Genomic DNA, 12599 nt, shown 5'->3' with positions numbered 1-12599 from the left:
GGAAAGAGTCTGTTTTATTTAGAGAAGATTAATACAGAAGTGAGAGGTGGCCAATAGGGGTGTAGAAACAAGGGCATAAACGCATTAGATACTGAATGGCAGTGATGGTAGTTTGTTGAAAAGTTAGTATACAGCTGTGTCCTGAGAGTGTCTCTGAATGACATTTAGTTTTGGGTTCAGATGGGGGAGTCTCTGCTGGACAAAAACCATGAAGTAAAGATGTCACCGTTGTATGAGTGAGTTTATATCAGTTTCCTGTTAACTTCTGGTGTGCAACTTGGCAAGTTTTCCTAGAGTAAGGGACACTGCTATAAAAAACAAAAACTGAACTGATGGCAGCTGATACGGCAAGAGTTGTTGGGAATTTTTGTCAGTTGGTATCAAGTTGCAGAATTAGTTCAAAGACCTCTTGTGGTGTTTAAAACCAGATGAGGAACTGGAAAACAGGAAAATTGCAGGTGGGAACACTGATACATATGCATTGAGACAGGATGAACAGGCCACTGACATAAAAAGGAAAATCGGTCTGTAAAATTAGTTTTTGTTGGTAGGGTTTTAAGAAGCAGATGGTTGGCAACCTGTCAGGGAATAGATAGTCAATACCTTTCAATTGTGATGGCTGAAAGGTAACTTTAATGAAGACTTTCACACAAAATGGAAGTCCCGCCATAGAAGTGCATGTGACAGTAAAAATGCCACCTATTAAACCCAAGCCACTGAATTTACCTCCGTAGGTAAATTCTCTGTAGGTACTCTGAGGTCTGTAGACATCATGTTCCGTGGCACTGCGTGGGGATTTCCCGTGTGGCCAGGTGATGGAAATTTGCAAACCCCATCACAGAGTGAGTTTCCTACTGTGTTTACACATCATGGTCTTGAGTACTGCTTACCTGGCAAGTCTGTAGTATGTTCAAGAGTAGAAGAGGCCCTTGTGAAGCCTCCTTGTCGTCTTTGATTAAGCACTAGAAAATACAATGTTTTCCCTTCAAGTGTCACTTGTGGGCTTTCTTCTGTCCCTCTAGAATGATATCCAAAGCTGACAGCGCAATCCCACCGCCACCACGGGCACCTGCCCCCGTGCCACCAGGGACCATCACCCAAGTGGATGTGAGAAGCCGTGTGGCAGCGTGGTCCGCGTGGGCTGCTGAGCAGGGGGACTGTGAGTATTTCTGGGAGCCCACTGCCCCACAGTGTGGTGGCAAACGTTTGATCTGGGCAGTAGGTTTTTGAGGCTCGGTAATAACAAAAATAATTTAGAAAGATTACTTTCATAAAGATCACAGGAACTGAATCCAGATACAGAAATGGTTGTACAGGTCACCCCTCTGTCCTCGCTGAGAGCAGACAGGATTATTTTCCCAGTCGAGTTTGAAATGCCCTAAACCACAGTTGTCTGATCTGAGGAATAGAACCTGACTGTCATAACCTGACTTGTCATTTACTTGTAGTTACCCATTTCCTGAATTACTGTTCAGAGCTCCTTTTACTCGTGTTTAGCTGGGTGGGGATGTGGGCTCTGGGTTTTAACCTGGGATTTTTCGTGAATGCAGTAACATTCACAGTAATCAGCTCTGTCATAACTCTAGTGAGTGAGTGATGCTCTCTTTTGTAATAGGGAGACCATAGACCAGGTATTTTGCACAATTCAAAGATACAATCGTGGATTAAAAGGTGACTAGAGATCAGCATTGTTTATTAATTTTACATTTATCTTTAGAATGGCCTGTATGTCTAAACTAGTGTTTTTTAATTATTTTCTTTTCTGTTTGTTTTTAAGTCCTAACCAGGGAGTGCTATTGCTTACTTCTGCTGGAGTAGCTTTCAGAATATTTTGCAGAAGAGGTCGATTTCTCATTATGTTGTATCCATATTCTGCCTCTTTCTGCTCTAATTTTGTGATGTAGACCCTGGTACCACACCTCTAACGTTAACTTCACTTACACAGCGCAGCTGGCTGAATGCAGTCAGTGAGGACTGAATGCTTTTTGTTAGGCGTGGCAGGAATCAGGCATTAGGGTGCCGGATTTTCAGGTTGTGTGCAGTCCTTGCAAAGCGAATGGTACAGGTATTTTCCATCTTTTTCTCACAGCAGTATGGTTTCAAGCGTAAGCTGTATAGGAAGTGTTGGTTACTAATTCTATGTATATGGTTGTTTTATTCTCTTTTCCCTTTTCTGCAGTTGAAAAACATAGACAATACCATGATCATGAAGAAACAGCAGAGATGGTAGCAGCCAGAATTGACAGAGATGTTGTAAGTCAGAAACTACAAGTGATACTGCTTAATGTCTGTGAAATTTTTGAGCTCTGCTTCATGGGAAGGTTTTTCCACATGGGAAATTCAGTTCTGGAGGAAAGCTTTCCAGGCACCCTGTGTTTGTGAGGTAGACCTTAAAAAGGAATAGGGAGTCATTCTTTTTCTTCTTTTCTTTTTCTGTTTGTTTTGGTTTTGTTTGTTTTTTTTTTTTAATAAGAAAGTACTGAATGTTGATGCAAGGTTTTCTGTTGTGAAGAGCTAGAAACACAAATGCTAATTTTGTGTGGTAGACCAAATTCAGCAAACTGTGTAGGGATAAACTTAAATTCCATTAATAGAGCGTGACTTAGATATGTGCAGTTTCTGGGGAATGAACATATGGTCTTTGCTGATATTGCCTATAAGCAAGACCGTTGGGCAGGTCTTATGAAGTATGCAGTATCAAATATTGCCACAATTGTCACTTCTAACTTTCTACTTTTCTACTCTGATATTGTCCTCAGCAAAATCCAAAGGTCTTGAGGAATTTTGGGGCCTGCTGAGTTAGTATATACTTTTCCACCCCCCCGCCCCGGGGGCCTCTTCATTCTCTTCCACTTGCTGTTTGAAAATAATTCTTTAGAGAGTACTTCTATAAAACCACACTCTGCCATTCAACAGCTTAATACTTTGTACTAAAGGAGATTATGAAGTTGTTTAGGAAAATGCTGTCCTAATCAAATAATTGGAGGTTTTTTCATGTGTTGTGAGAGCAAATGTGATGTGTGAACAAATTGTGTAATTGCAATCTGAATTTAGTAATCTTGATGCTTATACCTTAAACTTCTAGTGGCCCTAAGTTTTTAAAAACCTAAGATTTAAAATACTATACAGGTGTGTAAAGTTAAGAATATGCTAGAACATTGCTTATTTAGATTCATTATGGACTTTTTTTTTTCTGAGGAAGCAATCGATATCTGAGAGTGTAGTAATTTTGATTTCTGGAGTATTTCTGCTATAGGTTCTGTGGTGAAACTTACTTCTATTTTCTCCCACAGCAAATTCTGAACCATATTTTGGATGACATCGAGTATTTTGTTACCAAACTTCAAAAAGCTGCTGAAGCATTTGCTGAACTTTCAAAGAGGAAGAAAACTAAGAAAAGTAAAAAGAAAGGTCCTGGAGGTAGGAGTTCTTACTGCACGCAATTCTGTTTCTCTGAGGATCACTGAAGTAGCTACCAAATATGGCTTTTTGTATTGTTTTTTCATTAATGTAATGACTTTCTTTCACTTTGCACACAAGAAGTCCTACATGGCATATTCTTAAAGGGTAACTATGAAAATCAGTTGCTTCAAGTCAGTGTGGAATGACTGGAGATATGACTGCAAAATATGCTCACTGTCATGGTTCTGTATTTAAAAAATTCTGTGAGTTGGTAAATTTATAATGTATTTATATGTTTACTATAGCTGTATTATTTATGGAAATTATATGCCATATAACTGGGTATATAAAATCTCATTTTGTTCACCAGAGGGAGTTCTTACTCTCCGTGCAAAACCACCACCTCCAGATGAATTCGTTGACTGCTTCCAAAAATTTAAGCATGGATTCAATCTTCTGGTAAGTGACTGACAGTGCGTATGGTGGTGTGTGGCATGTAGTAGCAGGTTGGTTGATGTTAAGTATAACATGATCTTTCTTTTCCCCACCACTACAAATTAATTTGGGTGTCAGTTTTTCTGCATTGATTTTTCCTGTATCTTATTTCACTAGTATGAAATGAAGTAAAATACTGGGGAAAGATGAAGAGAATAAGAAGGAAGAATTAGTAACATGACAGATTTGTTTTGTAGTCATTTGTGAGTTTTCTTGGAGATTCCTGCTCTTCCAGTGGGTGTGAGTGCTTTATTGTTGACTCTCTTGAGGGAGCTGCAGAAAATTATCTTGTCTTTGGGAAGGTATTAATCAAGTCTTCTGCCTTCTGTCTATAACTTTCTTAGTGCCTTGTCCACATAGAGAAACCTTTTGGGTCTTAAATGCCCTACTGCTGCCAGTGGTGCAGAGGTGGTCGTGCCGTCCAGGAAGTTGTGAGCCTGGATCTCCACTGCTTTTTCAAAAGGAGCAAACTCAAAAGTATGCTCTTCAAGAATGCTGACTTACCTGAAAATGTAATCTTGTTTGGTCCTCAGCTAACACACAGGGAGATTTCTCAGCTGACATTTGATTGGTCTTGGACATTGACCTTTTCCTTCTGCATCCAAGGCTGAACTGACGCAAGAGCAGAGCTGGCTGTGTGTGGCCTAGGCTGGCCTTTGAGCCAGCTTTGGGACGCAGTTCCTCAAGGGCTCTACATGGTGACTAGATGAGCATATTTCTTTTTTAGCATTGTTATGTTTCTTTTCCTGGTTCTTTAAAGCCTTTTACTTGGGAAATTTGAGTTTACAACATAAAAGAATTTCTAGGGATGTCTGTAGGGATCACTGTTTCGCTGCATCAGAATCTAGTTCAAAAGTAAAAGGAGTAGCTAGAATAAAATCTTTGTCAGTAGAATGGAAGCTGTTTTAAAATACTATGCTGGAAGCTCCTGGAAAATGCCTACCATCTGTCAAAAAAACCCCAGAAACAAAACCAAACTTCAGAAAGTCCAAAAGAAAATTTTTATGACTGAAGAACAATGTATAGGAAGTTGTTAGAAGGAAAAACACATCCTCCTCCTTTCTTCATTTGGAGGCATGCTTTGGAAGGCTAAATGTAAAAGTAGAATGAGGCCAGCCAAAAGCAAAGTTTGAGGAACAGAAGGCAAGATGCAATAAAAACTGCTATAACTTTTTAAGACACATTTTGGCATGCTTCTTACTTCTGGAGCCTGCAGGGCCAACAGGTGATCAGTAAACAAGAGAAATCCTCCAAGAAGCTCTACTGGAGAAAGTATATGGGGTTTTTTTTAATGCATATATTTACTTGGAAAAGCTTGATAGAGGACAATATTTTTGTTAAAACCTTTTTTTATGGGGGGCACAAGAGATTATCTGTTTGAAATTGAAGAACTGGTAATGGGTTAAAGAGGAGCAAATCAAAATGGCAAGTTACAGACAGGTGAATGGAAGGTCTGTTTGAATGGGCACCCTTCACCCATCTATTCCAAAAACTAAGTCAGCGAACCACACACTATGCTGTGACTCAAACTACCTTTCTTCCAGAGGAAGGGAAAAGATTACAGTAACTCCCATAATACTTAAAGTCATTCCAGGGATCTGAGGGACGACAACAACCAAGTACCCCTGAGGAACCCCTACATGGGATGTAGCCTGTAGGCAGGAATATTAAATTGAGAAAGAAGCAAATATGCATCTTGCAAAACAAAATAATGTCTATAAATCCATCAATTCTTTGATTTTTGGTTTTTTTTGGATTTTCAAAACACATCCAGCAAGGTTGCACACCAAGCTACTCTGAGATCGAATGTAACTTCTTAGATTCTTGTTTGATGAAATAGGAAACAAACTGTAAGGCTAAAATGTCAGTTTTCAAAGTGCAGTAAATTCAGCAATGAAGTACCTACCACACATGCCTCTGCAGAGGCCTTTCCCATCCAACATATTTACAGAACAGGTGTTCTGGCAGGTGAGGAGCGTAGTCTAAACGTAGAAACATCTCATGATAGCAGATAAAGTGACAGATTGAATTCACTGCAGATAGATGTGATAGATTCATGGACAGGTGGGGAAAAATCTCCTCTGTCAAGTATATTGTATATCAAATCAGAACAAAATGTTGACGTAATATAGACTCCTGTGAGAAGCTAATCTGTTTTCAGTGGTGATCAATGAAGCTAATGTAAGAAACACTAGGAAATAAAAAAAATTAATAAAGAGCATCAATATTCCCTGGTTATGTTCCCTGGTTTTATTTTGTTCCCAGTGTAGCAAAATAGAAGAAGGTACACGGAGAACAAGAATGCTCAAAGAAATTACTTTAGCTTGGAAAAGACCAAACAGAGGAAGAATGTATTTTATCTGTAAATGGTTCTGAGCATCATTGGAAAAAGTGAGCAGAGAAGGGTTGCTTGGTTCTCACTTGGAAAAGAACTGCAGGATAATAATGAAACTAAGAGGTAGCAAATTTCCAAAGGAGATGATTCTTTTCAAAGCATATAATTAAGTTGTGGAACTTCTTGTTTTGCAGAATAGGTGCTAAAGATAGACATGGATTCAAAAGCAATAGGACGAATAGGCACTTGCACTTAGTGGATACTGCAGAAAAAACACTGGGCTTAAGTAGGCCTGTGGCCTGACCAGGGATGGCCATTCTTACCTGAAGTATTTATTGTCATAAAAGTTAAATGTTTCCTAAAATGTATCATTTTCACATTCCTTCAGGCCAAATTAAAGTTCCATATCCAGAATCCTAGTGCAGCTGAACTGGTTCATTTTCTCTTTACCCCTCTACATATGGTAAGATTTTATTATTTTTTCAGTGTTTTCCTTCAGAACTCCTGTATTTATGTGCTCTGTAACCTTTCAAGGATAACAAGATTGAAATGCTGTCTCCCTGGGCAATAACTAAGGAAATATATGTGTATCCCAGGATGAGGTTCTCTTTAGAAAATAAATTATATCCTTTTCTTGTATATTCCCATCTATTAAATATATTTACTTAAACCATCTTCAGCTTTGTGTGTTACGGTTTACTGTTGTAAGTTTTAATTAACAATTAAAAAATTGTGATACTTTACATAATGCAGGAGCAGAGAGAGTTAAAAGCATACCCATAGGTCTGTTTAATGGAAGTACGTGTGGTTTTGATCAGTAGAGCAAATATAACATTGCTAAAAATTGGTCTAAATATAAAATGGTTGAAGACCAGAACCGCAGTTCTTCTGCAATAAATGGTTTAGTTAGTCTGTAGGATATTAAGACGCACTGTTAGCTTCTCAGAGCTGTATTTTTTGTGGGGGGCGGAGTGTTGGGTGTGTGTTTGAGTAATAAATGTTTCCTAGTAGCACTGTAGACAACTCATTTTCGCAGTAACTTCCTTACTGATAATGTGCGTGCTCTTTGTGTTATTTTAATACTTGGATTTAGGTGGTACAGACAACAGGAGGTCCTGAGCTTGCTGGTACAGTACTCAGCCCCCTCTTAACAAAAGATACGATAGACTTCCTGCGATACACTGTCACCAGTGAGGAAGGACAGTTATGGATGTCATTGGGTGACACATGGACCAAAGCCAGGTGAGAAAAAGCCTTTGTATGTTTTAGAGATGATCTCTAAACTCAAATTTATTGACATGATCTTAACCAGGTTATCTAACCCCCAATGAACTAAATATTAATTTATTAGGCTTTGGACTCCTTAGAACTGTTCTTGGATTTTTTTTTTTTTTTTCCCCAAAGGAACTCTGTAGCCTCAGTGGGATAGATTTGAGAGTGGATTTTAAGGGTCTCAAGGAGCAACAAAATAAAGACATTTTTTTTTTTTTTTTCCAAAGGAACTCTGTAGCCTCAGTGGGATAGATTTGAGAGTGGATTTTAAGGGTCTCAAGGAGCAACAAAATAAAGACAGAAATTTTTGATTTGTACATGCTGTCAAGATCCTCTTGACATAACCTCTTGCAGTCATTTTTTTCTGAACTGTCCCTTGTGTGTTTCCCGGGGTTTTATTCTACTATTGTTCTTTTAACCCAACTATCTGGAGTTCATTAGAAATCGGTTTGAAGAAGCTGCAAGAAAGAGACAAACTATTGAAGAATAGGATACATGTTTATATTTTCAATTTCCATTCCAATAATTATCAAAACCTAAAATTTACAATGTCTTTACTTCTTCAAAAGCATCATAATGCTATAAAGAAAATGCTTACAATTTTTAAACAATGTTTGTTGGCAGAACCATGTTACCTGTTCATACTCTACACATTGCACTTCATTGATTCAGATTATGGTCAGGCATAGCTAAAGGATAACTATTTTATACATTTGTTGCTTTTTGAAGTAGGCATGGTTTGACATTAATTAGGTAAGTAGAACCTGCAAAAGAAAAAGCTTAAATTAGCAAAGTGTGTTTTAACTCTAATCTGTGGTAGATAACTACATTTGATGATCATTAAGTATGCAATCACTTGGGCTGGAAATGCACTGTGTATTTTGTGTTTATTCATCCTTGCTCTTAGATTTAAAATTGGAATATAAACATCTACCAAGTGGATTTCTTTAATTAATGAATTGATTAAAAAGCAGTTGAGTATTTTGCCCTAGAACATGGCATGACAAACATCCTCAGAGCAGGAACTGTGATGTACAGATCATTCCCCTTCTGGAGCTTACTCTACAGCAGGACCAGGAATGTCCACATTTGTTTCACTGGGCCTGTCATTCAGCCTGCTACTACAAAATGAACTGGAAACAGGTATTGCAGCTCCTCATGATTTCCAGAGAGCCGACCCCGGCAAAGCACCATCCTGCTGGCTTCATAGCCTGTGGAAATTGCCTCATAGTGTTGGAGCCCCATGCAGGGAAAATGGATCACTGGATAAAATAATGGGCTCCTTGTCTTAGGAACTACCACCATAATTTGTTTAGTCCATCCCAAAAAGAGTTTAATGGAAAGAGAAGTAGCTTCTGTTGGGCAGTGTAGAATGAAGCACTTAAAATATAGTTGGTTGACCTGTGCAGGTTAGAAATTACAAACTGATTGATTTCAGTATCCAGAGGTACACTGTGGTGTAGCAGGAGAGATGAATGATAAAACTCAAGGATTACTGACCTAGCTCGGGCTTCCTAACGGACTAGTAACCTCTGACTGCTCCTGCAACTTGTGTGACTGGCAACATTTGTTCCTTACTTTTGAGCAGTGTCAACAACAAGGCTGTTGAAAGGCTATAATGTACATTCCCATTTATCATTCCACTGTGAAGATACTGGAATTTATATTGTGGGACAGTGTGTTATGTGCAGTGCAAAGGCAGAGCATGAAAGAGTTTATTTAGGCATTTCATGTTACAATAGGGAATGCTAATGGAACTGAACAGTAATAGAGTATTTTAAAAAGTTCGGTCTGGGCTATAAAACAGCAAATGCGATTATAATTCTTGTGTCTTAAAGCATGTAGAGTTGGCCTTTTTGTCACTAAAAGCTATTGTTTAACTTTTTCTTTGAGGTGTAGCTAGGTCCCCTGAGCTTTCGTGCTTTGTACCTGGTTTTAGCCTTTGTTATAAACCAGGCTGTTTCTTTTAAGTGTTTTTGTCTGGTGCTTTGACATGAACAAAGCCAATTATTCCCCATCTAACAGTTAAACCGAATCCTGGATTTGTTTGTGATTGATTCTTCTATTACTCATCCTTTGCTAAAAGACAGAAATTTGTTGCATTTTATGACTGACAAGTCCTTAGAGCAGGAGCAGTTTCTTTCTGCAGAGCACAGCGGAGAGCACAGTTGTGGTCAGTAAATGTTCTCTCCTGACTTTCTGTGGTCTAGTACACTTCTGCCTGTACTGTATCACAGCCTCCCCTCTATATTAAGACAAAAAAGCATTTAAATTTTTAGGAAACCTGTTAAACCAGTATTTGTATGGCCCTCGATAGAGATCTTTCCTTTACTTTTCATACAGAGCGGATTGGCCCAAAGACCATTTTATTCCACCGTACGTCCCCCGTTTCCGAAATGGTTGGGAGCCTCCTTTGCTGAACTTCATGGGAGCTCCAAAGGAGCAAGAACTCAATCATTTGGCTGAATCCGTTGCAAACGTTGCAGAGCAACAGCGAAAGCAAGAAATGAAAAGACTGTCAACTGAGGTAGGTTACCTGTGACACCGTCTTGTAAATTAGCTGAAGGCAACACCAGCTGCTTCCTTTGTAAAGAAAATATTCTGTGACATTGTTGGAGCAACTGTGCTGTGATGTCTGCTACATCTGCGCGAGCTCATTACGCTTATATTAAACTTGTATGAAACTAAATACCTGTTCAGCCACCAGAAATGTTTTCAGGAAAAATGTAAGGCTTTTGCCTACTGCTCTCCTTGAGCTTGGTGCGTATTCCCACCTCTGTTGGGAGGACAGTCCAAGCCCCTGAAGTTCGGTTTGATTCTTGACCTGTGCTTTCAGATCCTCTTGATTTTGATCCTATGTACTTTAGGCAGAATTTGAACTAAAGTGTTCTAAAACATGCATCCATGCACAGGCACACAGACAAAAATTTTTAAAAAACAACACTTTTTAAGGGAATTTTGGATTTAAGCTGCTTCTTCACAAATGTGGAATTTACTAATCCTTTCATTAATTTCTTGATACTTTCACAGTATTTCAAGAAAGTATTTGGAGGTGTTATCAGAGTAATGCCATGTCAGGTAATTTAGGCTTACTTCTGAAAAACAGCTACCAATTAGAAGAGTTATTGTACAGGAACATTTTCCCATCCTTTTCTTCCAAGAAATGTGATGAATTTAGCGAAAGATAGGTTCTTCTCTTTGGAGAATGGAAACACACACCACCATATAAAGCCTTCAGAGAAACCAGAGTGCGTTTTCCGAACAATTTATTGTCAGCCCCTTTGTTTCTCAGCAAAGATTCTACCCCGTACTTTTTCAGAAGAGTTGGTCGGAAAACATACTTCAATTTTTGTAAAAATTTTAAGAATATATGTGGATTTTGTTGCTTTTTAATTCACAAAAAAACCCCATTGTCTTTTTAAACATACAAAAGTTTTCATTTTGAAAGCTTTTAGTTGTTGGGAGGAAGAGAGGAAATGGCCTTAATTTGCATCGAGGGAAATTTAGGTTAGATATCAGGAAAAATTTCTTTAGAGAGGGTTGTGAAGCACTGGAACAGGCTGCCCAGGGAGGTGGTGGAGTCCCCATCCCTAGAGGTGTTTAAAAGCCCTGTGGATGTGGTGCTGAGAGACATGGTTTAGGGACCCTGGCAGTGCAGGGGGAACGCTTGGACTCAGTGATCTGAAAGGTCTCTTCCAGCCAGATGATGTTGTGTGATTCTGTGACATAAGCTTTAATTTAAAATTTTAATTTATTTTTCTGTGCTAGTTTTAGTTTAAATCAAGTATTAGCTAGTCCAAGGTCCTCTGTTAGCAGCTGTGATATAGAAGCGCACCTAAGATATTTCTAGGTTCTAACCAGTCTTTCTTACCTTTCTCAAACAATCTACACCAGTACAATATTTGGAGTACATCTTAATGCAAAAATACTGGTTTTATCTTAATTTTACAATATATGTTTTATATATATATGTATTTATGTGTTAGTGGAAAAAATGCACGTGCAGAAGAAGATTCAAGGGAAGGATTGTTGGCTGTTGTGAGGTTGTGTTCTCTTGCAGAGCAATTCTGTTATTGAGACAACAGAGCTTCCCCAGCAAAAGTTTATCAAAACTGCCCATGGAAAGCTTGTCACAATAAAACTTTCTTCTAATGAAAATGTCTGTTAAAAAAAAAAAAAATCTGCTCAACTATACAGACAGATAAATTGGGTAACAAGTCTGCCAAGCAAGGGAGGATAACATGGCACATATTTGATTGCTTAAAACACAGTTTGGCTTTGTGCCTAACAAGATATACGAGAATAAATGTGCCAAAACCTAAGTTATTGCCAGTGATTAATTTTGAGCACGAAAGCATTTAGTGAAGTTAGTGGCACAGTAATGTGAAATGTAGCTGTTGCCATTGCTGTTACCCGCTTCCGTAGTCATTTCCCCGAAAAGTCTCATCAAACACAATCTCAGTGTTTCACTGCTGCTCTGCGTTTCTATGTAGGGTTTTTGTTTTTTGTTTACATTGTACTTCTTCCAAATAATGATTTTTAAAAAAAAAAAGAAAAATTAGTGTTGAAAACAGAGGAGCACTTTTTTTTCTGTACTGATGACTGTAAGAATTTAGTTTATTATTTGTAATAAATTAAACAAATTGGGAGGGAAGAATACATTGAGGTATTTTGGTTGTTTGTGTTTCAGGGAGTTATTTAAATCTTTTTCATGACGATAATGCTGGTTGGTTTGTTAGCTGTGCCAACTTAGCCTCTTTGTCTTAATCGTCAAAGGACAAAAACATATGTGTGTATATATATATATCCCTGTTCACTGACGGTGTTTGTGTGCCTGGCACCTGGGATGTCCGACCTTAGTTTCATGGCTGTCACTGATTCTTGTGTGGTCTTGGACAGCTCGTTTAACCTCGGTACCTCAGCATCCTGCGCCGGTGACTCCTCAGCACATCCCTAAGGGGAGGAGCGCTGAGGTGCTTAATAGCTGTGAAATGCTGTGGGTGCTCAGCTGGAAAAAGCTGTATGAGTGCAAAATTCTATTTGTCTGCAGCAAAAAGACCGCCCTGGAGTGGGCGATACATGAATAATTATTCTT

General features: G+C 38.6%; 1 protein-coding gene across 1 annotated transcript in view; it reads left to right on the top strand.

Moving 5' to 3' along the window:
• EPS8 (epidermal growth factor receptor pathway substrate 8) overlaps positions 1–12599 on the top strand; it is a 54020-nt gene that overhangs the window by 16724 nt on the left and 24697 nt on the right. The window contains exons 7-13 of the mRNA XM_010136014.1: positions 1023–1159; positions 2180–2253; positions 3294–3420; positions 3773–3861; positions 6621–6695; positions 7326–7474; positions 9848–10031. Coding sequence (XP_010134316.1) covers positions 1023–1159; positions 2180–2253; positions 3294–3420; positions 3773–3861; positions 6621–6695; positions 7326–7474; positions 9848–10031 — 835 coding nt within the window. The remainder of the gene's footprint in view (positions 1–1022; positions 1160–2179; positions 2254–3293; positions 3421–3772; positions 3862–6620; positions 6696–7325; positions 7475–9847; positions 10032–12599) is intronic.

Source organism: Buceros rhinoceros, unplaced genomic scaffold, assembly GCF_000710305.1.
Source record: "Buceros rhinoceros silvestris isolate BGI_N320 unplaced genomic scaffold, ASM71030v1 scaffold17635, whole genome shotgun sequence".
In the NCBI taxonomy this organism is placed as follows: Eukaryota; Metazoa; Chordata; class Aves; order Bucerotiformes; family Bucerotidae; genus Buceros; species Buceros rhinoceros.
Note: the sequence above shows the minus strand (reverse complement) of the source record. Positions and strands in the feature narration are given on the sequence as shown.